General features: G+C 34.9%; 1 protein-coding gene across 1 annotated transcript in view; it reads right to left on the bottom strand.

The window, feature by feature from the left end:
• Pde11a (phosphodiesterase 11A) overlaps positions 1 to 21,546 on the bottom strand; it is a 337,140-nt gene that overhangs the window by 136,535 nt on the left and 179,059 nt on the right. The window contains exons 6-9 of the mRNA XM_048344223.1: positions 21,260 to 21,392; positions 12,910 to 12,985; positions 9,960 to 10,027; positions 8,722 to 8,814 (exon numbers count right to left, since the gene is read on the bottom strand). Of these exons, the coding sequence (XP_048200180.1) occupies positions 8,722 to 8,814; positions 9,960 to 10,027; positions 12,910 to 12,985; positions 21,260 to 21,392 (370 nt within the window). The remainder of the gene's footprint in view (positions 1 to 8,721; positions 8,815 to 9,959; positions 10,028 to 12,909; positions 12,986 to 21,259; positions 21,393 to 21,546) is intronic.

Below are 21,546 nucleotides of genomic sequence, written 5' to 3'. Positions count from 1 at the left end.
GTTGAGAAATGAGATTCAAAACATGTTTTATAATTCTAATATTGTGCTTTTTTTGTAATCGATGCACTCAATAAATATATGCAAGAATACATATATCCTCTTTCCAAACCTGTGCTAGCACTAGTGACATCATGGAGAGCCAGACACACAAATGTAACCCTATGTACAAAGGATCTAGAATCCACTGGGATCCTTTTGGGAAGAGAATGCATGATCTTATCACAGGGAACCTCCACTGGATCTGTCCTTGGGGCTGGATGTTGAGAGTCCACTTAGGAATTGAGCAAATTATTTGCTCCCCTTCCATGTATATAACCAAGAAGATTCTATATTACATCATTGGATAGTGTGAGAAGGTCCAGAAGGCTCACAAAGCTTTGCTAGTTATCTCATTCTGTAACCTGAGAACCCAAAAGAATATGCCACTGACAATGACTTCATGCAAAGGCCATTACCTCTCAGAAATCTTAGGCCTTGAGTCTTCATAAAATATAAGATGTTGTACAAAGCCCTAAGTTTGATCCCTGGCATTACAAACAAAAGGGTGGAGAAAAAAGAAAAAAGCCTTGTTGAAACTGAAACAAAACAACAACAACAAAACAATACAGACAAACAGATTGAGATGAAATTTATAATATAAGCAAAAGAATGAGATAACACAATGGAATTCTAAGCTTCCATCAAAAAGAACGACATTGCCCCATTTGTAAAGAAATGGAAAGACATGGGAAAAATTATACTAAGCAAAATAGTCCAGAACCAAAGAAACATAGGTTCCATGATTTCCCTCATTTGTAATAATTAGAATGTGCCTAACAGCCTACAAGTAAACCCAGTGGATAGTAAAAGACAAATAATTACACCTGGACATGATTTAACAGTAGTCTAAACATTCACACAGTGAAAACAGAGGAGGATATTCTTAGAAGATCACAAAGGCTTGATAGCTATGTGTATATGATAATATAAAATGATGCTTATCAAAACGAACTCAAGGAAATGGAAACAAGAGGTTTTATTTTATTGTATGATTTGTGGTTCTTTATTTTCTTTGGTTTATCCCCTTCAGTTGCTGTTTTTGATTTCTGTACTCCTTGTCTTGTATAAGCTTATCAGATTTAGGGAACAGAAGGGGAGGCACAGAAATGGTGGGACAAAAGTGAACCAATTCAACAGTGAAACCCATTAGACAGTCTATTGGAAATGAACTATACAACTTTGTCAAAGAGGACTTGTTATAGTTTGGATATAGATGTCTCCTGAAGTTCAGGTATTGAAGGCTTGGTCCCTAGCTGGTGGTAATATTAAAGGCAGTGGGAGGTAGGCAGTGATACTTGAGGAAGACAGGCCTAGTTTGGAGGGAGTAGGGACAGGGGCCAGGCTCAATACTCTTGAAAGGTATACTGAGATCCAGAGGCTGCCTTTTTTCTCTGTTTCCCTGTTGTTACGAGGTGAGCAGCTTTCCTCTACCACATACTTTGTTCCTTGTTGCTTGGCGTCACCCCAAACCTAAGTGGTGGAGCCAAATGACCATAGACTGAAGCCTGTGAAGGCATGAGCCAAAATAAATTAATCTCAGGTGTTCTGTCTTAGCAACAAAAAGCTAGCACAGGAATCTTCTGAATGTATCCATAGCAACACCCTACTCATTCTTAATAAAACATCCTGCTGTTTTCTTTATGACACACTATCGTGAATTTATCTTAACGTATTTCATTTATTATCTACATCTCATCTTCTACTAGAATAGAAGGTTCATGTGAATAAAAGTATATGATTCTACTGCTGAATCCTCTGCAACTAGAGCAGTGCCTACCACAAATAAAATGGCATAAGCCAGTCACAAATGGATAAATTCTACATCATTTCACTTATATGAGGTTTCTAGAGAAGTCAGATTCTCAGTCAAAGTAAAATGGTGGTTTCCATTGGCTAGGAGAAAATGGGAGTTAGTGTTTAGGGGGTATAGCCTTAGGTTGGAAAGATGAAAAAGTTCTGGATATTGATGATTCCACCCCATTGTGAAAGGCTAAAATGATAACTTTTCAAAATGGCTCAATGATAACTTTTATATGTTTATTTTATCAAGACTAAAAAGCAAAAATAAAGACTGACTCAGAGGCCTGCCTGGAGGAATAGGTTGACCACTAGAGGGAAGACTCAGTGGGCATGCAAGACAGGATCTGAAAGAAGACTGAAAGCTGTCAGGAGGAAGAAGCTCACATGAGGCAAATATGAACAGAAAATTGTCAGCCATGGTGTTGCCTGGGAATGAACAGAGAATATTGGTGTCTGGTACAGTGAGTCTTGAAACTAGGCAGAGAAGCACCAGCTGTAAAGGCTTTGCCTTTTCATCCCACTTTCCCCCTGAATCCATCTTGGGTTGGAGAGGAAAGGTAAACAAGTCCACTGGACCTTGTCTTGGCCAAAGGATTCTAGCTGCAGGAAGAAGTGGACACTGCATATATCAGAAGAGCTGTGGCATCAATTGGAGTGTAGGCATTATGTTTGCAACCTGTTTATTTAGTAGTTTCAATCACCTACGTAGAGAAAAATCTCTCCTTTGAGAAGGTATGTCCCTTATAGTAGAGTCATCTCTACTCCAGTACCTTCAAGAGGCCAAGGTGACTTCTTCATCTTCATCTAAGGAAATATCCCATAGCACATGGTGTCTGGAAGCGGTCCTCACTACTGACACCCCATTTCCCACCCCAAACCAATTCTGTACTTGGGGCTTTTCAGAGAAGATGAGAATATAGAAGCACTTCTCTGCCAGTCTATGTTCACTAAGTGACTTCAGCTTCTCCAATATAGTCCTCATTCCTTTCATGTTTCCTTGGCAGACCACAATAGTTAGTTAATGGCAGCTTATATCCATTTTGTTCAACATACTTTTGCTGAGGATCAATCCTATGTTTAAAATATTGAGATCAGTACAATATATGACATGATCCGATACTTCAGGGCACATACTCTAGCAGAGCACAACATACAGAGTCACAAGTAGGACAAAAAAGAGAGATGGTCATGGTATTAGATGCTTGACAAGGAAGAGTACAACTAAATCAAGCTTTGATTGATGGTCTTATTTTGAGTGGAGAATGGATAATTTGAACAGAGATTAATAAAAATGGAGGGGATATTAGAGTGAAAATCAGCTGGCAGTGAAGCAGGTGGCTGATTTGTAGACTATAAAGTATTGGAGTTTGTAAGTACCGCTGAATTCTCTGAGAAGAGAAATGAGAGCCAAGGGCAGGAAAGTAGTTTGTTATGAGATTTCCAAAGGGCCCCAAAGGCCAGGACATTTGTACTTTGATAGGTAATAGGGGAGTCATTTGAAGTCTATGAGTAGGCGAGTGATGCAGTTGAAAATATATTTTAGGAAGAACAAGTAGAAGGCTATTGCAATTGCCCAGGCAAGAGGTAATGAAGCTCTTAAGCAGGATGGTTGTAGTGGTATTTGGAAAGGAGTTAATATAGATGGGAGAGGCTTTGGGGAGTAGACGAAATGGGGCCTGAATCCTGATTGCATATGCCTTTTCTCACCCTCTATTTGACCCTTATTCATTTCTCTCTCTGAACATAAAGCTGTAGGAGGTATCCCTTAACACACACTTATATTCCTGGAAATTTTCTCATTGTTATTAGATAAAGCTTCATTTGTAATAACCATGAAAGACACCCCAAAGGACAATTTTTAAAGTTCAAAATGAGGAGGTAATATTCCACATCTATGTTTGTATTGTGTCTTCTGTATGTTTTGACTTTCAGATAGATTTTTCCCCCTTTTGCTTGAAGATCTTATTCTAAAACAAAAATAGGCATATATAAATGCAGCTTTTCGGGAACTCTTATCTATTTATATGGAATGGAAATCAGAATCATAAAATTAAAGTTATTAAAATGATACTAAATTTATCTCTTGTTCCGTTACTCAGCTTGAAAAGTATCTCAGCTCTCTAAGAGCTGGGGAATATTAATTTTACATATTTAGAAAAGGATTTTAACAATAGAATTGTATAACTAAATTACAAGAAAGAGAAGCAGTCACCAAAATAATTGAGTTGATAATTCAATTGTTAAACAAAATTCAGGTAATGGATTTACTGTTCTATTTTTAAAAGCTAGAGAAAGTACAAAAATATTTTGTATGTTTATGTTTGTATTTTTTAAATCGTTTGTGGGTTATGGCTAAAATGAGTTGAGATTGCCATTATGTAGCAACAGGAAAAAGATGCTTTTGTATGGTAAGTCTATTTTCTGAAAGTTTTGTCCAGGGAGATATATTGCATTTATCTATCTCTGATGTGGGATGCTTTGAATTTCCATGACCTGGACTCCTTGGTGTAGGTATACATGGTAACAGAGGCAGCAGATGACAGATATGCCGAGGGAAAGCAGGAATGTTCTGGAGCAGCTGTGCCTGTGATGCTAGTAGGTACGCAATGGCATAACTAACAGAGTCTGTGCCAATGAACTAGAAAATGAGATGTCTATTTTCTGTTCAAACATGAGTGATCTTCCTGATAAAACAAGCAACAAGTTATGGCCAGCCCTTGAATTAGCACAATCTTATAGCAGACAAAATCTCCGTGGAGATCCGGCACAGCAAGTGCAAAGGTTAGTAAAAATAATACTGTCTCCCTAGCTGTGAAGAACTGATTCCAAGACACACTTCCTTATTCCTAAACCTTAAGATGCTCAAGTGTTGTCTACGAAATGGTTTAGTTCCTGCATACAATCTATGCATCTTCTGTACACTTTAAATCACATTTCAGTTACAATTCCTAGTGCAATGTAGAAATGATCTCGAGTTGTTCAACTGCATCACTCAGAGAATAGCAAGAGAATATCTGTATTTTTTTCTGAATATTTTCCATCATGGTTGAATGTACAAATGTGGATCTCAGAGAGATGTCAGTACCAACTATCACTGAATACTCTCCCTAAACATGATGCTTATAGTATTTTATTTACATGCTAAGCCAACCTTCTTATATTCATTAATATTATAAAATAATTGAGTCTAAGAGGTGACATTGCTTGTCCAACATCTGCTAAAACAGGATTCAATATAAAAAAGCTTCATTCAGAACATATGGATAACATGTGAAACCTGTATTCAGAATATACTTAAAACAATGAAAGTATTTCCAAATCAATAGAACAAAATAACATGTAGTATATATTTGAATATATACACATGCATATATAAATACACATATGTACGAATTTTAAAATTTTACAGTGCACTTCAAATCATAAGGAAAAGTAGCCAGTACTACATATACATAAAAATCATTGGCTACTGGAGGAGTTGATGGGTGGGATAAAGCTAAAGCCATACATTTTGTTATAAAAAGAAATAAGAAGAAAAGTATATTTCCAGGCATTTCTAGTTGTTTCTGAAGTTGAACTCAACCTCATTTGTGAGGAATAATAATTGAGCTGGGGAATACTTGCTTTCAGAGGATGCAGTGGTTTTATTAAAAATGCTTTGGAGGAAAGATGTTTGAAAGACAAAAGATACCAGTGCTGTGTTTGTCTTTAGAGTCTCCTAAATATGCCAAGAAAAATACATTCCCATGAGTTTTCTAGGCCATGAACTGGGCATGCGTACTTTCTTTTTTTTTTCATGCGTACTTTCTGATAAGAAATATTTCTAAAGTGATTTACCATCATTGGAGTCTGTGGGATAGATTGTTTCTTTCTGTTATTAATGAAAAATAAGAAACAATGCAATACAATTATAAATGGGAATTCACCTTGGGATAAGATTGAGATGGATAAAGACTGAAGATAATGTGGATCCCAGAGAGATGTCGGTACCAACTATCACTGAATACTCTCCCTAAACACGATGCTTATAGTATTTTATTTAATACTAAGATAAAGGAGACAAAAATGAAAAATAAATGAGACAATAATGAAACAAGACAATAGTAAAAAAAAAAAAATAGAAGTTGAATCTGGCAAGACCACTGATGAATCTTCCCTTGGTTACAATGCAAGAGGGAAAAGCACTGGCCCAGGCCGTTGGCAGGAGGAAATAAAGAGGATACAAGTAGGCTTAACTTTGTTTCTGTCTCTCTTGGCTTTTTTTTTTATCTTGACCTTATATTATTATTATTATTTTACTTTTGAAGTTTTTGCTGGCTAGTTTATAGTCTTATAAAGTAGCTCAAATCCTTTATGTGACTATTTTGGCTATAAATACATAAACACATGCTTAGAGTAGAAATGTTTATAAAATATTACATGTATTTATACTTATGCATAATATTTATAAGTACATAAATTTAACATATGTTCATCTGGAAGTTAATATATTAGGGTGAATGAAACTACCATTCTTGAACTTGAGTTTAATAGGTCTCAATAATTCATGTCATGTCTTCATCAAGTTTTGAGCACAAGAAATCCTTCCAAGTTACATATGGATTCATAGAAGTGTGTGGATGCATCTGATAATTAGTGTCAAATTTTGTTCCTCTCTGCCTTGCCTTGGTAGCATATCTCTGCCTTGGTCATATATCTCTTTATAGTGTAAGTCTTATTAAATGAAAACAAACTGTCACTTTTTAAAAATTGCCTCGAGTAGAAAATATGCTCAGCTAAGTAGTGTGAGTAATGAATTTCCAAATTTCTTACATGGACCTCTGTCAGAATTCTCCTTATTCTACTTCTATTCAGATTAGTAGTTCATTGCTTTCCATATGTAAGGTTGTGATATGCAAAAAATGATTCATCATCATATTGTACTTTAGACTATCATATCTGGAAAGCCACACCTTTACTAAACTATATTTCCATGTAGCTACAAAGCCATGTCAAGATAATAAAACCTTTCCTAAACTTACATTCCATACCTAATGTGATTGTGGTAGAATGTGTGGCAGCTAAAGGTAGAGTAAAAAGTATTGTAAGAGTTATTACATATGTATAAATTTATGTATTAGAATTTAAAAGTATTGTATTCCATTTCATTCAATTTAATTTAATATTTCTATCTAAATCATTTTCATATGTATGCATATATAGACACCATAATGTAAAATTTTTATAGTTATAATTTTGTCTAATATCAGAGACAATTGAGTTCCTCTGTTACTATCAATTTTTTGACTCAACTCATGACAATTTCACCCTCACAGGAGGTTTACTTACTTGCTATGTGACCAATGTCTAAGTGGTACTTCCCACCAGATTCAGGTGTTTCCATCTTGGTTTTGTACCTCCCACCCTCAGCTCTCCTGAGCATGAACAAAATCCAGCTCCTGTCCATGCACTTATTAAGTTCATCAGAATTATTTTTAGTAATTTTATTAACATGCTACATATACACAAAATGAAATTCTCTCAGGAAAACAACAACAACAACAACCCCTTAACTACATTCCTTTCTTTAACCTTCTTCCACACCCCTCCATCCAGAAACTTTTCCACAAATTCTTCTCCCCTGTTAGGCACTGCAGTCAAAAAAGATAAAATGCATGTGCTTCCAGAATTCATAGTATTGCCAGAAAAGATGTATGTAAAGAGATTAAAGTATAATTTTGTGTCCTTAAGTTGTAAACTGAAGAATATTGCAAGAACTATTAATTGGAAGAGTTATGCATACTTCCTTTGTTTTTCTCTTTCTACCAAAATCTGGTACCAAAGTATTTTAGAAGATTTTGCATGTGTTGCATATGTGCATTTGTACACATATACAGATTTATGTATATATATATATGCATATGTGTATATATGCACACACATATATACTGTTTTATATGCTCTTATCTTGGCTCTGATATTTTATCTGCCCTATTTAGTAGTATTTCATAATTACAAACAAAACCTCTGGTACTATCTTTAGAGCAGACGCTGAGAAAAATAGATCTTGGGTCAAGATGAGCATCTGAGCTTTATGGGACTTGATAAAATGTTCTTTTAGAGCTTAGTGAGTCTTCTAGGACCCATGGGTCAGCCTGGGAGACAGGAGGATGTGCTCAAGGGAGTGTGTGTATGGGGGGGGGCGGGAAGAAGGGATAGCTTGAATAACAAGAACTGCCTTTCCCATCTGTGCCACATATCTTCAGAGAGAGGTTTCCTCCTATGATAAGAAAAGTTGTGAGTCAGGTGCCAGTGGCTCACACTTGTAATCCTAGCTACTCAGGAGGCTGAGAACTGAGGGTCGCAGTTCAAAGCCAGCCCAGGCAGGAAAGTTCATGTGACTCTTATCTCCAATTAACCACCAGAGAACCAGAAGTGGCATTGTGGCTTAATTGGCAGAGTACTAGCCTGGAGCTGAAGAGCTCAGGAACAGTGCCCAGGCCCAGAGTTCAAGCCCCATGACCAACAACAACCAAAAAGAAAAGAAAAGTTGTGTGAACATATTGAAATTCAAGATTTTGATTCATTTTAAATTCTGTCAAATTATTTTTGGATTGTCATGATTTAATAAATCTAACCTATGTAAAGATAGGATATGAATGGATGGATGGAGGCTCTGGAATCTGAGGACTTCTTGAGATTGCATGTAACAATACGTGCATTTTTCTAGACAGGCTTTCTGTCTGTCATCACATTTCAAGCCGTAACTCTAAAATAATTAAGAACCGATGAACATAACGTGAAAATTTGAGAAAGAAAACCACACAGTAAGGACAAGTTTTTTTTGTCTTCATAAAATATAGAGCTTTTAGCACAGGGTACTTACATAAACACTATACTTACATCAAGAGCCACAGACTGCTTGGCCCAGGACTTCTTTACTTGATCATACATAATTGTGTTGTTAATACCAAGGCCACAAAAGATAACAAAAGCCTGAAAAAAGGAAAAGTCATTAATTAAATATTGTAATAATTTATGGGCAAAGTGTAACATAAAAGTAGACAGTCATTAGGGAAGGATCTGGAAGCAGAGGTGAACCCTGGGAAAATTTATGCATTTAAATTCTTAATTGCTATTGTCATGTAATGACTTTATAGCTCACTTTACACATAGGAAAAGTTATCAATTTAATATGATCATAAAGGCTTTACTTCATATGTTTAAAACTATACAGTCTATTAAAATGTATTCTTCACTCATTTAGGTTGTATACTGATTCTGATTATTTCATTCTGTTTAACCAGAAAAAAACCTTGTTCAGTAATGAGGCTATAAAATATTTTAGTAAAGACATTAAATAAGAGTTAAAGAAAAGGAAGATTGATTAAGAACCCAATGATAAGAAAACTGTAGGGCTGGGGATATGGCCTAGTGGCAAGAGTGCTTGCCTTGCATCCATGAAGCCCTGGGTTCAATTCCCCAGCACCACATATACAGAAAATGGCCAGAAGTGGCGCTGTGGCTCAAGTGGCAGAGTGCTAGCCTTGAGCAAAAAGAAGCCAGGGACAGTGCTCAGGCCCTGAGTCCAAGCCCCAGGACTGGCAAAAAAAAAAAACACAAAAAAACTGTAAGCTGTTTTCAGTTAGAGAAAATAATGATGGGTTTTTTTCTTGTTGGCTTCTGGAACAGTCCATTAGGAAGCCTGTTCAAGGCTTACCTTTGATCTGGGGATGGGATGAATGGGATCTTGTTAACACAAAACAAGAGGAGATTAATGCACCCAAAGGGTGAAGATAGGCCCTTAGGACTCGGAATGCCTGAAAATTAGACAGGGATATCACCATAACGCTGAAGAAAGGAAGACTGCAATTAAGTTCTATAATAAAATTAGGATAAAAGAATCAAAAGTAATGTGATAAATGGAAAACATGATCATTGTATATAATTTGTATATTTTAGAACATCCTTGAAATCTTGGCACCATATTTAAATAAAATAATGATTAATAACTATTTATCCTTATAAATAGAAGAAAATTTGATGAATAATTATTTATACTTTTAAATGGGAGCAAATTGTGGTGAGTAGAGGGTTAGTGACTCAACTGTGACCCCTGGTTTGTAAATCTATTTTCTTACCTCAAAAAGTCGTTGATCTGCATCATCAAAAGGTTTCCCATCAAGTCTGTTCAATACTTGAGCCACACCTGCAGGAATAATTTGAAGTATGTGGTAATTTTTAGCACAGGATACTGTATAAGTGTAGGCTACAGTCAAGCTTATATATCTTCATTAAGTAACTCAGACATTTAGTTTAGGCTCCTATGTATCACAACTCTATTATAACTATCATATATAAAGAATGGTCATACATATATATGCACAATTAATCTATATGATTTAATCAGTATAGGAATATACCTATCTAGGTACTATCAATCTATCATCTATCTATCAGTCTATCTGTCTATCTATCTATCTACCAACTATTCTACCTATCCTTTCTTTTAAGGCTTGAGAGATGTATTATTGCAAGATTATTAAGAACATAGGTTCTGAATTTAGGTGATCTGGGTTCAAACTGCAATTCCACTATCAGCTCTGAAGCTCTGAGTATGTTATCTAACTTTTGGGGGGGGGGAAGTGAGTGATACTGATAGTTGAATTCAGTCCCTTATATTTCTTAGGTATGTGCTGTACCACATAAGCTATGCCTCCAGCTCTTTTTGTTTTAGCTTATTTTTCAGGTTGGGTTTCATTATTTTTGCTTAGGCTAGACTCAGACAATGGTATTTCTATCTCCCTTCTCAAGTAGTTGGGATTTCAGGCATGCACCATGCTACTCAGCCTTTGTTACCTCACTTTCTTAGCACTGAGATTCCTCAAGAGGTGATTTAAAATGCTATCTCAGAGAGTTATGAAGACTAATGAGATAATTTTAATTTTTTATTATGTTTATTTAAGATATAACACGATGTTATGGAACACATATAGATAGTAAAAAGGTTATTACACAAAAGCAAATTAACATGTCCAACAATTCACAAAGATAGCTGTTTTGGTTTTGGTTTCAGGGCAGGTAAAAATCATTCATTAATCATGAGTCCCAAGTGCAATACAATTTTGTTACCTATATGCTTCCTATGGTACATTAAATCTCTAGATGTTCTCATCTTACATATTTGTTACTTTGTATCATTTCCCTTTTTTAGCCACTGTTTTATCCTCTATAGGTAGAAGAAAATGTCTAAATGTTTACAAAACATTTAGCATACTGCTTTGCATAAAGTAAATGATCAGGAAATTATAGGAGCTACTACAAAAAAATAAGGACTATTATCCCACAGTTAACTTTCAAAACAAAGTTGGTTTTATTGCCTGCTATCAAAATAGTTTACATAGCTCTAATAAACCTAATAGTGATTCCTTTTTCTAGAGTTCATTTCAAGTATTATTCCATTATGCCAAATTTTAGGTCATGGCATTCAAATTTTAACAGTCTAACCAGAAAAAATAACCCTGAAAACTACAAGTCTATGTCTTCATTTAATACAAACCAAAGACTGCAATTCTAAAATATACTTGTATTTTTAAAAACACTATTTCTCATTAGGGAGGAATTTGTCATATGCAAAAGTATAATAATAAAATAAAAATTTGAAGACATAACAAGCAAACTAGAGCCCAAATGTGAAGGAGTAACAGATATCTATCACTAGGATTGAAATGTCGACTCTAGATTGCTACTAAATCAGCAGATAACATGTTATTACTTTTCTGGGATACAGGGAATTGAACTCGGGGCTTTCAAAGTGCTTTACTACTTGAGCCAGAACCTCCTTCCTCCAGTTATTTTGCTTTTTAGTTTGTTTTCTAGATGGTGTCTGGGATTACAGGTATATACCATCACACTTGGTCACACGTGGAATTTTTATGGATTCTTGTCTGTTGTAAATATAAATATATTTAGAACTTTACATAATGTAAGTTAATCCTCCTTTGTACTAGGGGTTCAGATTCCCAGATCCTAGAATATTTCTTTATGTTCAATGATATATCAATGTTTTTGGTAGGGTAACACCCTGATGAAAAGCTTACTTCAAAATTCAGGTCTTGACAACCATCACAAAGTACTACCTCTTTTGGTAGGTAGCAGTATTTTAGAATTTATCAATAAATCTTAGCAAGAAATGGAAAGAGGCAAGTAGGTGCTTTATGTATCAAATCACATTTCCATGTGTTCCAATAATTTTTAACTTTAAAACATCCTTTAAATTAGGCTATAAAATATTTTATTAAAGTCATTAAATGAGAGTAACTAAAACAAGGAAAAGGAAGATTGATTAAGAAGCCATTGGGAAGAAAACTGTAAGCTATTTTCAGTTAGAGAAAATAATGGTGGGTTTTTTTCTTGTTGGCTTCATGACTCTTTGAACCATGAACTATCCATGATTTCTCTACTAAGCATCCCCTTTTCTTGAGTTTTTATGGGAAACAACAGGCAATGAGGGAGGGAAAAATAATAGAAGCCATTCAAAAAAATCTCCATCCCTTTTATGGCTTATTTCAGAACTATGCAGGTAGGAAGATGCACATTCAGTATATGTCTAATTCTGTAAGTTCTCTCTGCCTTTGTGTTTACAGTATGTATAAAAGCAGTACTATAAACATAAAGAGATAATAATGACATTTGTATTAGGAATTAGAAGGCCTGAATATCCATCCTCACCTTTTTACTAACTTTGTGACTTTGTTTCAAGCATTCTTTTTATAACTTTGTGACCTTGTTCAAGGCATTGCTCTTAATCTTTCTTTCTCTGTCTTTTATAGTCTTACCTTCAATGTTTGCAAGGTAAGACACAATATTCATGCTTGTTGCCTTCAAGTTTATTGATTCTTTGATACTTGGTCTGATCAGAGTTTATTAATGTATACTCATTACCAATCATGTTTATATGATTATATAAGAATATGGGATATAGCTTGGTGAACCCTGAACATATAATAGGAACATATAGAAAATATAGTATATTTTAAAACAAGTTTATTTCTTTATAAAGTATGTTAGTACTGCTTGATCATGTCTTACCAATTATTTGGTGGTTGCTATTCCAAATGGGGACGCAAAGAACAGATCTTATGTGAAAACCAGATATCTGGTCGGCCTAGGGTACAAAAGAAAGCTTATTAAAATTAAAATTAGCCATCCATTAAGACATTGTATTGCCTCTATCAGAAAGAATGACATAGCCCCATTTGTAAGGGAATGGAAGGACTTGAAAAAAATTATACTAAGTGAAGTGAGCCAGACCCAAAGAAACATGGACTCTGTGGTCTCCCTTATTGGGAATAATTAGTACAGGTTTAGGTAAGTCATAGCAGAGGATCACAAGAGCCCAACAGCTATACCCTTATGAACACATACGATGATGCTAAGTGAAATGAACTCCATGTTATGGAAACAATTGTTATATCACAGTTGTAACTACTTTCAACGTCCCATGTGTATCTGTAGCTTCTGTTATTGATAATGTTCTTGTATCACCTTCCTGTGGTTGTATCTACACTATCTCTGTAATCTTATCTGAGTATATTGGAAACTATGTATACTGGTATTAGAACGAGGAAATAGAAAGGAAATACCAAAATTGAGAGACACAGGGTAAAAAAAGAGAAACAACTACAAAAGCAATACTTGCAAAACTGTTTGGTGTAAGTGAACTGAACACCTCATGGGGGGAAAGGGAAAGGGGGAGGCAGGAGGGGGTTATGAGGGACAAGGTAACAAACAGTACAAGAAATGTATCCAGTGCCTAACGTATGAAACTGTAACCTCTCTGTAAATCAGTTTGATAATAAAAATTTGAAAAAAATAAAATAAATAAGCATGAAAAAAAGACATTGTTTTGAAGGCTGACATGATAACACACACCTGTAATCCCAGCACTCAGTTGGTTGGAGGCAGGAGGATCCTGTGTTTAAGAACAGCATGGGCTATATAACAAGACCCTGTTAAGAGTTATTTTATATATTATAATATAATTATATACAACACATAAAATCTAATTATGCACAAGGTGTTTAGTTTACAGATAATAGTGTCAATGGTATTTTCTTTTATGTAAATTCTGGTTTGGAATTGAACTGGAAGAATTGTCATTCCTGAGTGATTCCCACCCACAGCCCAGTGGGAGAAACAGCACCAGAAAGCATCATTCCGTTGAGAAGGGAGAGGCTCATGATGCGTGCAAGAGGATGGTTTCAAATCCATTAAATATGATAATTTAGTGTGCTATTAGAGTGGTTCTGCTGTGGAATATGGTCAGTGCAGGAGAAGTAGATGAAGACTTGGAAGTTGAAACCAAGAGAGAATGCAGAAAATAATTCCAAGTTGGAAAATGTGTGATATTTGAAATCCCTGGTGCCCCTGATGATGAAGCAGCATGAGTATTTTTAGAAATCAAAGGAGTTGAGTAGCAGTTATAGCTGTTGTTGAACTGAATGGGAGGTATTTGTGTGGGTGAATAGCAAAAGCATATTTCTACACTTTGGAAAAATTCAGTGTCTTGGATTTGGTAGAATAATTTTGATTTTAAGTACTGGAGTCATTTCTGATGATCTTCAAGTGAGCTACACACTGAGCAGTAAGAAAGGCTCCATGACTCTTGAAAACTGAAATTCTTAGGAGAACTTCTAAGGGATATGTTGATTGGTCTCCTCTTTATTTTGTGTTTTATAAATATAGTATAAAATATGAATATAGTATAAAGATATCTGATAGTTAGGGTAACCATTTATAATAGTTGAAGTGTGTTTTCCTGGCCTAATTACTAACAGCATGCCTTTGCAATATCAAGGTTTCCAAATTTAGATCATCTTTCATATATTTCATACATGAAATATATATTTATATGAAATATCCCATATATTTATTACACATTTCAATATCCTCTTTCATAAAGTACTTCTTCAGAACTGTCACCATTTTCCTATTGTTTTTCTGACTTCTTAAACCTCATTTGAAAATGTTTATTCTGTGATATGTAAGAGGCCTTTTCTAATTCTGTAATTATAAATATCTTTCCTAGCTCATAGCTTTTTTCTCCTCCTGTCTCTGAGGATAATATGATGTATCCAAAGATCTCAAAGTTTTCATTTATGCTTAGTACTTTTTTCATGTTTTTAAAGAGATCTTCCCCTATGTCTAATTCATGGGGATATTCCAATTTTCTTCCGAGAATCTTATTGTTTTAACTTTCACATTTAAATTTATAATCCAACTGAAAATGGTTTTTATGTAGAATATGAGTTTATTTTTATAAGAATTTTGAGGGGAAAATTCTCCTTCACTAATCTGCAGCACTGCTTTTTTTTTTATTTCCATGTCTTCATGTGTGCTTGGATCTGTTTCTGAACTCCATTCTGGCCCATTTATCTAGGTACCTATTTTTATGCCAATGCCATGCTGCCCTAAATAATTATTTCTTACAGTAAATCTTGAGTTCTGGCACTATATACCCCTAATTTTATTTTCCCTCAGGATTTAGCTTTTTAAATAAAATTTAAGTGTAATGTATAGTTTACTATATAGAGGTACATCGCTTGATTTGGAGGAGTGATATTGAAATTATCAATTAGTTTGGGGGAGAATTGATATCCTTATAAAACTGAGGTCAGAGACATTGTTTAATTTACTTAAGAGCTTTTCAATTATTTTTGTTTCACAACTTTAAAGCAAGATTTTGTAGATTTTTTTTAACAGTGGCCCTATATAATGTTTATTTACCCATGATATCTCAAGAAAGTTTATTTAAAAAAAGAAAGATCAGCTCTAATTGCCTCGATGGTAGGAATTTCTTTCTTTTCCCCCCCTCTTTTTTATTGTCAAAGTGAAGTACAGAGGGATTACAGTTTCATATGTAAGGCAGTGAGTTGAATAACATTTGCTATTCAACTTGTTACCTCCTCCCTCATCTCCCCCCAACCCCGCCCCATTTCTCTCTTCCTTCTTTGAGTTGTACCGTTGGTTTACACCAATTAGTTTTGTAAGTATTGATATTACAATGGTTTGTCTTTTTATCCTTTGTCTCTTGATTTTGGTATTCCCTTTCCCTTCCCTAGTTCTAATACACGTGTGTACAGTATCCAGAGTACTAAGATCAGTAACAGTGACAGCAGGGGTAAAACCACAGGAAGGGAATATGAGAGAAAAAAAAGGTACGGTTTCACAAGGCATGTAGTCTTATATGTAGGAGTATTATACTTAATTTGTTGCATGCATTCCTTTGCACTTTAAACGTTCATGTTATTATGCATGAAATTATTACTTTATTTTCCAATAATTATAAGTTTTTCTTCAGTATCTATGTAGAATTATCTTCAGTAGTTCCTCAAGGATACTAAAATGTTCAGATACTCAATTCCTTTATGCAAAATGGTATTGAATTTGCATATAACTTATGCACATTCTCTCATTCTCTTATATACGTTATATACTTTAGTTTCCTTAAAATACATAGCATAATATAAATACATTGTTAAACTGTATGCTTAGGGACAACTCATATGAAAAAAATATGCCTAGTATAGATTTTTATGATCAGCATAGATTTTAGTCTGAAATTGATTGGGTCATAGACAGAGAACCTACAGATATAAAGGACCACTGTAATTGTTACATAGAAACATAATTGATTCTGTATGTTGAACAATAGACATAAATCTTACTATACTTAATTATTAATTTTATTAAAATTAGTGGTACAGTATTTTGGATTTCCCTGCTACATGCTCATGCCAATTTATCTCCAATTCGTATGCCTTTAATCATGTAATTTTAGACCATATGATTTTTTTAGTATAATAAGGTACATACATATTGTTTTTGAGAATTCCCGGGTACAAAACAAATATGAAGCTCCAAATAAATACAGTAACATAAGTCATCCACCTAATGCCCTTGTCCATACTTATTTATTAATACCTCCTTGGTGTACTGTAGAGTATAGGGGATATAAAAATGAATTCAGTCATTATCCCTGAAGATCATAGCCTAGTATAAATAGAAATAAAGATAAATATTCAAGTAGAGAATTTATAAAACACTATTCTTTTAAATCTCCAAATCAACTCCTTCTAGAGAAAGCAAAACTAGCTTTAGCCCTCTTAAAATGGGTCTTCAAAGCCAATGCTGCTGCTGCTGCTGCTGCTGCTGCTGCTGCTGCTGCTGCTTCTGCTGCACTAATATTTATTGGCTGTTCACTGTGTATGAGGACCTCTCTTCAGTATTTTCACATGCATTATTTTCTCTACATTTTCAAATGGCTCTATGAGGTAGGTACAGTTATCTTCCTTCCTTATCAGATGAGAGTTACAGAGACTAACTGCCTGGAATGGGAAAGCCTGGTTCAAAGCCGGCAGACAATAACAAACACATCCATCAAAGTTATTTTCAAGAAACAGAGTGCTTTTCTTCCTTTGGCTAAGGATAACATCTGAATTAAGGGAATGACAGTAAGCAGGGGGAGTCAGGCAATGTTAGAGGCTTCAGAGGTAAGATTGGCACCTGGGGACTAATTTCAGGTGAATATAAAGAGTATAAACTTTTTACTAATTCATATATAGGAATTTATTTATGGTAACTATTAAAACTGTTCACCAAAACTTACATATAGAAAGTATGAGCCATATTATTTATCACATGAGTATTTTTTAAAATATTTGAACATTTCATTAGGAGTTAATTGGTTGAGTAAATTGTAATAATCTTTGTTATGCATATAATTAAAATAGTAGTAAAGAGAACTAATTTCTTTCTTTCTTTTTTGGCCAGTCCTGGAGCACTCAGGGCCTGAGCACTCTCCCTGGCTTCTTTTTGCTCAAGGCTAGCACTCTACCACTTGAGCCACAGCACCACGTCTGGCTTTTTCTGTATATATGGTGCTGAGGCACCAACCCAGGGCTTTTGTATGCAAGGCAAGCATTCTACCACCAGGCCATATTTCCAGGCCCAACAGGACTAATTTCTGACAAAAAATATTTACTACGTTAAGTAATAGTAATGTAGTATCTGTGGATATACAAAATCTTATCAACATATATCAAAAGATCTTAGAAAAATTATAACCACAAAATTTCTTTTAGAATTACTTGCCTACAGGCATTTAAAATTATTTTTCTAATTAGGTAATCCCATATTACCTGATCATAATGGCGAATGTAACTTATAGTATACATTTGCTGCAAAACCCCAGAAAAATCACTCAAACTTTTACTGCCTCAATTTTATCATCTACATTTGTCTTCTGCACATCAAAATGGCAGTACTGATTATCTACAGATTTTGATGCTATAGTTATTCTCATCTTTTCTTCTTTGGGCTTTTTCATGTTTAATAAGTGTTTTGTGAAAACATATTTGTGAAAGGGTTTCAAACTTTGTAATGTATTTTATACATGCAAATACTTAGTCATACAAAATCATACATATCAAACCATATCTGGTTTGTTTTATAGCCTCCCTGCAAGCTTATTTAATCTAAAATTTCCATCTTGAAAATCCCCTAAATTAGCTTATGTCAGATGAAGAAGCCTTTCTAGGAAGCTGTAGTTCAAATAAACATGTTGTCTGAGAATGCCCACTACTTTCCAATTAAAAATGTATCTACTTAAAAATGTTTTGACTAGTTTCTGTGCTCATGGATCTTTCCAGTTAATGGGCCCAATTAAAGATGGTGGATGGATCAGCTCTTGAAACCATCACAACATACTTGTCATACCTTCTAGCCTGTCAAAGGCAGACAAAGGAAATTTAAAATGAATTGGTGATAATGTAACATTATTCATGAATGTGCAATGTGCTTTCTTTCTCTAGAAAAATAAGCATAACCTTAACAATAAATAAACCCTAAAGGTTAATCTCCGGGTGAAAAGTACTTGTTCTAGCACTAGTACTAAGAGAAGATGAGGAAGCCAATGTTCAGAGTCAGTCCTTTGAGCTGGCATATAGCTCAGTAGCAGAGCACTTGGCCGTGTGCACTGCAAGAAAGTAGAGTTCCCTTTTTATTTCCTGAAATATTAAGACAGAGACTTCCACTTGAGAAAGTGGCTTTAAAAAACTGGCTTACAGTAAGGGTCAGTGACAGGGAGCAGAGCTCCAGAGGTAGATGCATTTCAACAGATTCACAGATCTTCATTTCATAATGGGTTCAGTTTTGCACATTTTTTTTTGCAATGGAGTATAAAGGTGTTCAAGAGAATAGGGGCTGAATTGTCCTGCCAGGCTTGCACTTGGCATCCTGATTGCAATAGTGCTCCATTGTGAGGATTTGAAAGTTGAAATGGGCTCTAATGCTTTAAGTTAAACGTCTACCTCAGTGCCTGGGGCCCCATTATTCTTAAGTGCTATATGACAAGGGCAAGTACTATGGAGTCTCAATGACAAGCTTTTAAAAAATCAGAATTTCACATGGAAGAACTCTATGGGACAAAAGATTTAGGGTCAGACCAGGGTCATGGTATCTTACTGTTAATTTTGTATTTCTAAGCATGGCCATTGTGGCAGAGGGGAAATGGGTAGTATTGAGTTTCTTACCATTTCTCAATTTGAAACCAACACATGGACCACTGAATCCATCCATGCAAAAGACCTGCCCTACTTTTTAGTAATTGTCTGCCATTCCTCTTGCTGAAAGAATCTTTCCTATTTACATGTCAGGTCCACTTGTTCCTTCCTATTGTAGGCAGAAAACAAATCCTGCATTTGATATAGCACTAAAAAATTTCCCTACAACTATACACTTAGAAGGAAGTACTAAGGTAAACAATGAAATATAATACACTCAATTAATAATGGCTTGTTTTGTATTAGTGTGCTTGTTTTAGTGCCCTTTTTTCAGTATAACATGAAGAGCAAAAGTGGTCACAGGTGATATGCAGAATGCAACTAATTATAGGGACTTGAACTCAAAAGCACAATGCCAACCAACAGAAAGGCCAGAATAATCATTTCATGTTGAAGGTACTTGTAAATAGAGTTTGGGGTCAAAGAAATCAGCTAATAATAATGGTCAATCAGCTGAAAGGCAGATATGGCAGTTCAGCCTCAGACAAAGCTCATGGTTAGAATAAAACCCAAGAAATACTCTATACTGGCAAAAGAAGAGAAAATATTTCATCTGACTATTCTAAAGATACAGTGAGGCAAGTTGACTTAATTTGGTCTTATATTATTTTTACTATGATTTGAATGTTATTTAAAAAATAATTTTCTAGAGAGCTAACAATAGTTTGGTAAAATGTATAAGTCCACATAGGATATAGAGAGTTTAAAAATTTAAAAATATCTTTATAATTTCAAATAATAACAAAAATATATAATGTGAAAAATTAAAGCAAAAATCAGATTTAAAGCTCTACTCTCCAGAGATAGCAGCTATTTTCAATGGCATGAAGAAAGATCCTCCTCACCTTCTACAAATATATAATGTGTTATGTTACCAATATCAAATGTATTCAACAAAACATAGCAGTAAAAACAAATCACATAAACACACCTGTGGCTTACATTTGTAATCCTAGCTACTTGGAAGGCTGAGATCTGGAGGATCGTGGCTCAAAATCTAGTCTGGGAAGAAAAGTCTGTGAGATTTCATCTATAAAATAACCAGCGAAAGCTGAACTGGGCATATGTCTCAAGTGGTAGAGTGCCAATTAACCACCCAAAAGCAAAAAGCCAGATGTTGAGTTGTGGCTCAAATGGTAGAGCTCTAGCCTTGAGAAAAAAACAAAGGTTAGGGACAGCAGGCCTTGAGGTCAGGCCCTAGAACTGACACAAAAGAAGAAAAGAAAAACCACAGTATGACACTCTACAATGGAAAACTCCATGTTACATATAAATATGTATATATGAATATATACACATAGTGAATAATTGTCCAGCTATATGTGTCTGCATAGCCATCTATATACATGAATATAAACTCATCTGAATTTATCTATAATACTCTGTACTACCTTATAAACTTCAGAGTTGTTTTGAGCTATTCTGCTTATCAGCATAATCGGCCTACATAATTAACTATTAAGCAATAAAACCAACAAACTTACTGTTTACTGGCAGCAATTTTTAAAATATGGTAGTGTTTTTGAGCAGCTGTTGGGAAGCAAGTATGTTATATACACATTTTTATTATTAAACATTTCATAGTTTAATATGTGGCAACTCAAACATAAAAGAGCATTTGAATAAAGATACTCATTTTTGCTCCATAAGAATAGAAGTAGGAAGTTTGTCTGTCATTCAATAGTAGGCAATGCTACAACCAGATCACAGATTTTACCCCAGTAAACTCAAGGGTTGCTGTTGATTCATATTCTGTCCATCTCTCTTCAACCAGTAAACCATCACACTGTGACAATGAAACCTTAGATTGCTCTTACCTCCGCATCAAAGCGTGGGTCCTGGTAGGCATCACTGATATTAACTGGGAGGCCGGTGGAAGCAACCAGCTCGGCGATGCTGTTATTTATCAGCCAGTCGGAGTAGGATGATTTTTCCATGCTTTCTTTGAAGCTGTCAGAGCATCAAGGCAGGAAGCAAGAAAAGGGAGAAATTAAGTTTGACCCAAACTCTATCCAGTTACTCTAATGTAATTATCTATTCTCATTAAACACAGGTAAGTGATCTTAAGCTTAGAACAAGAGTGAAGTAATTATTAGTAGCTACT

This window comes from Perognathus longimembris, chromosome 4 (genome assembly GCF_023159225.1).
Source record: "Perognathus longimembris pacificus isolate PPM17 chromosome 4, ASM2315922v1, whole genome shotgun sequence".
Lineage (NCBI taxonomy): Eukaryota > Metazoa > Chordata > Mammalia > Rodentia > Heteromyidae > Perognathus > Perognathus longimembris.
This window is presented reverse-complemented; position numbering and strand designations above follow the sequence as displayed.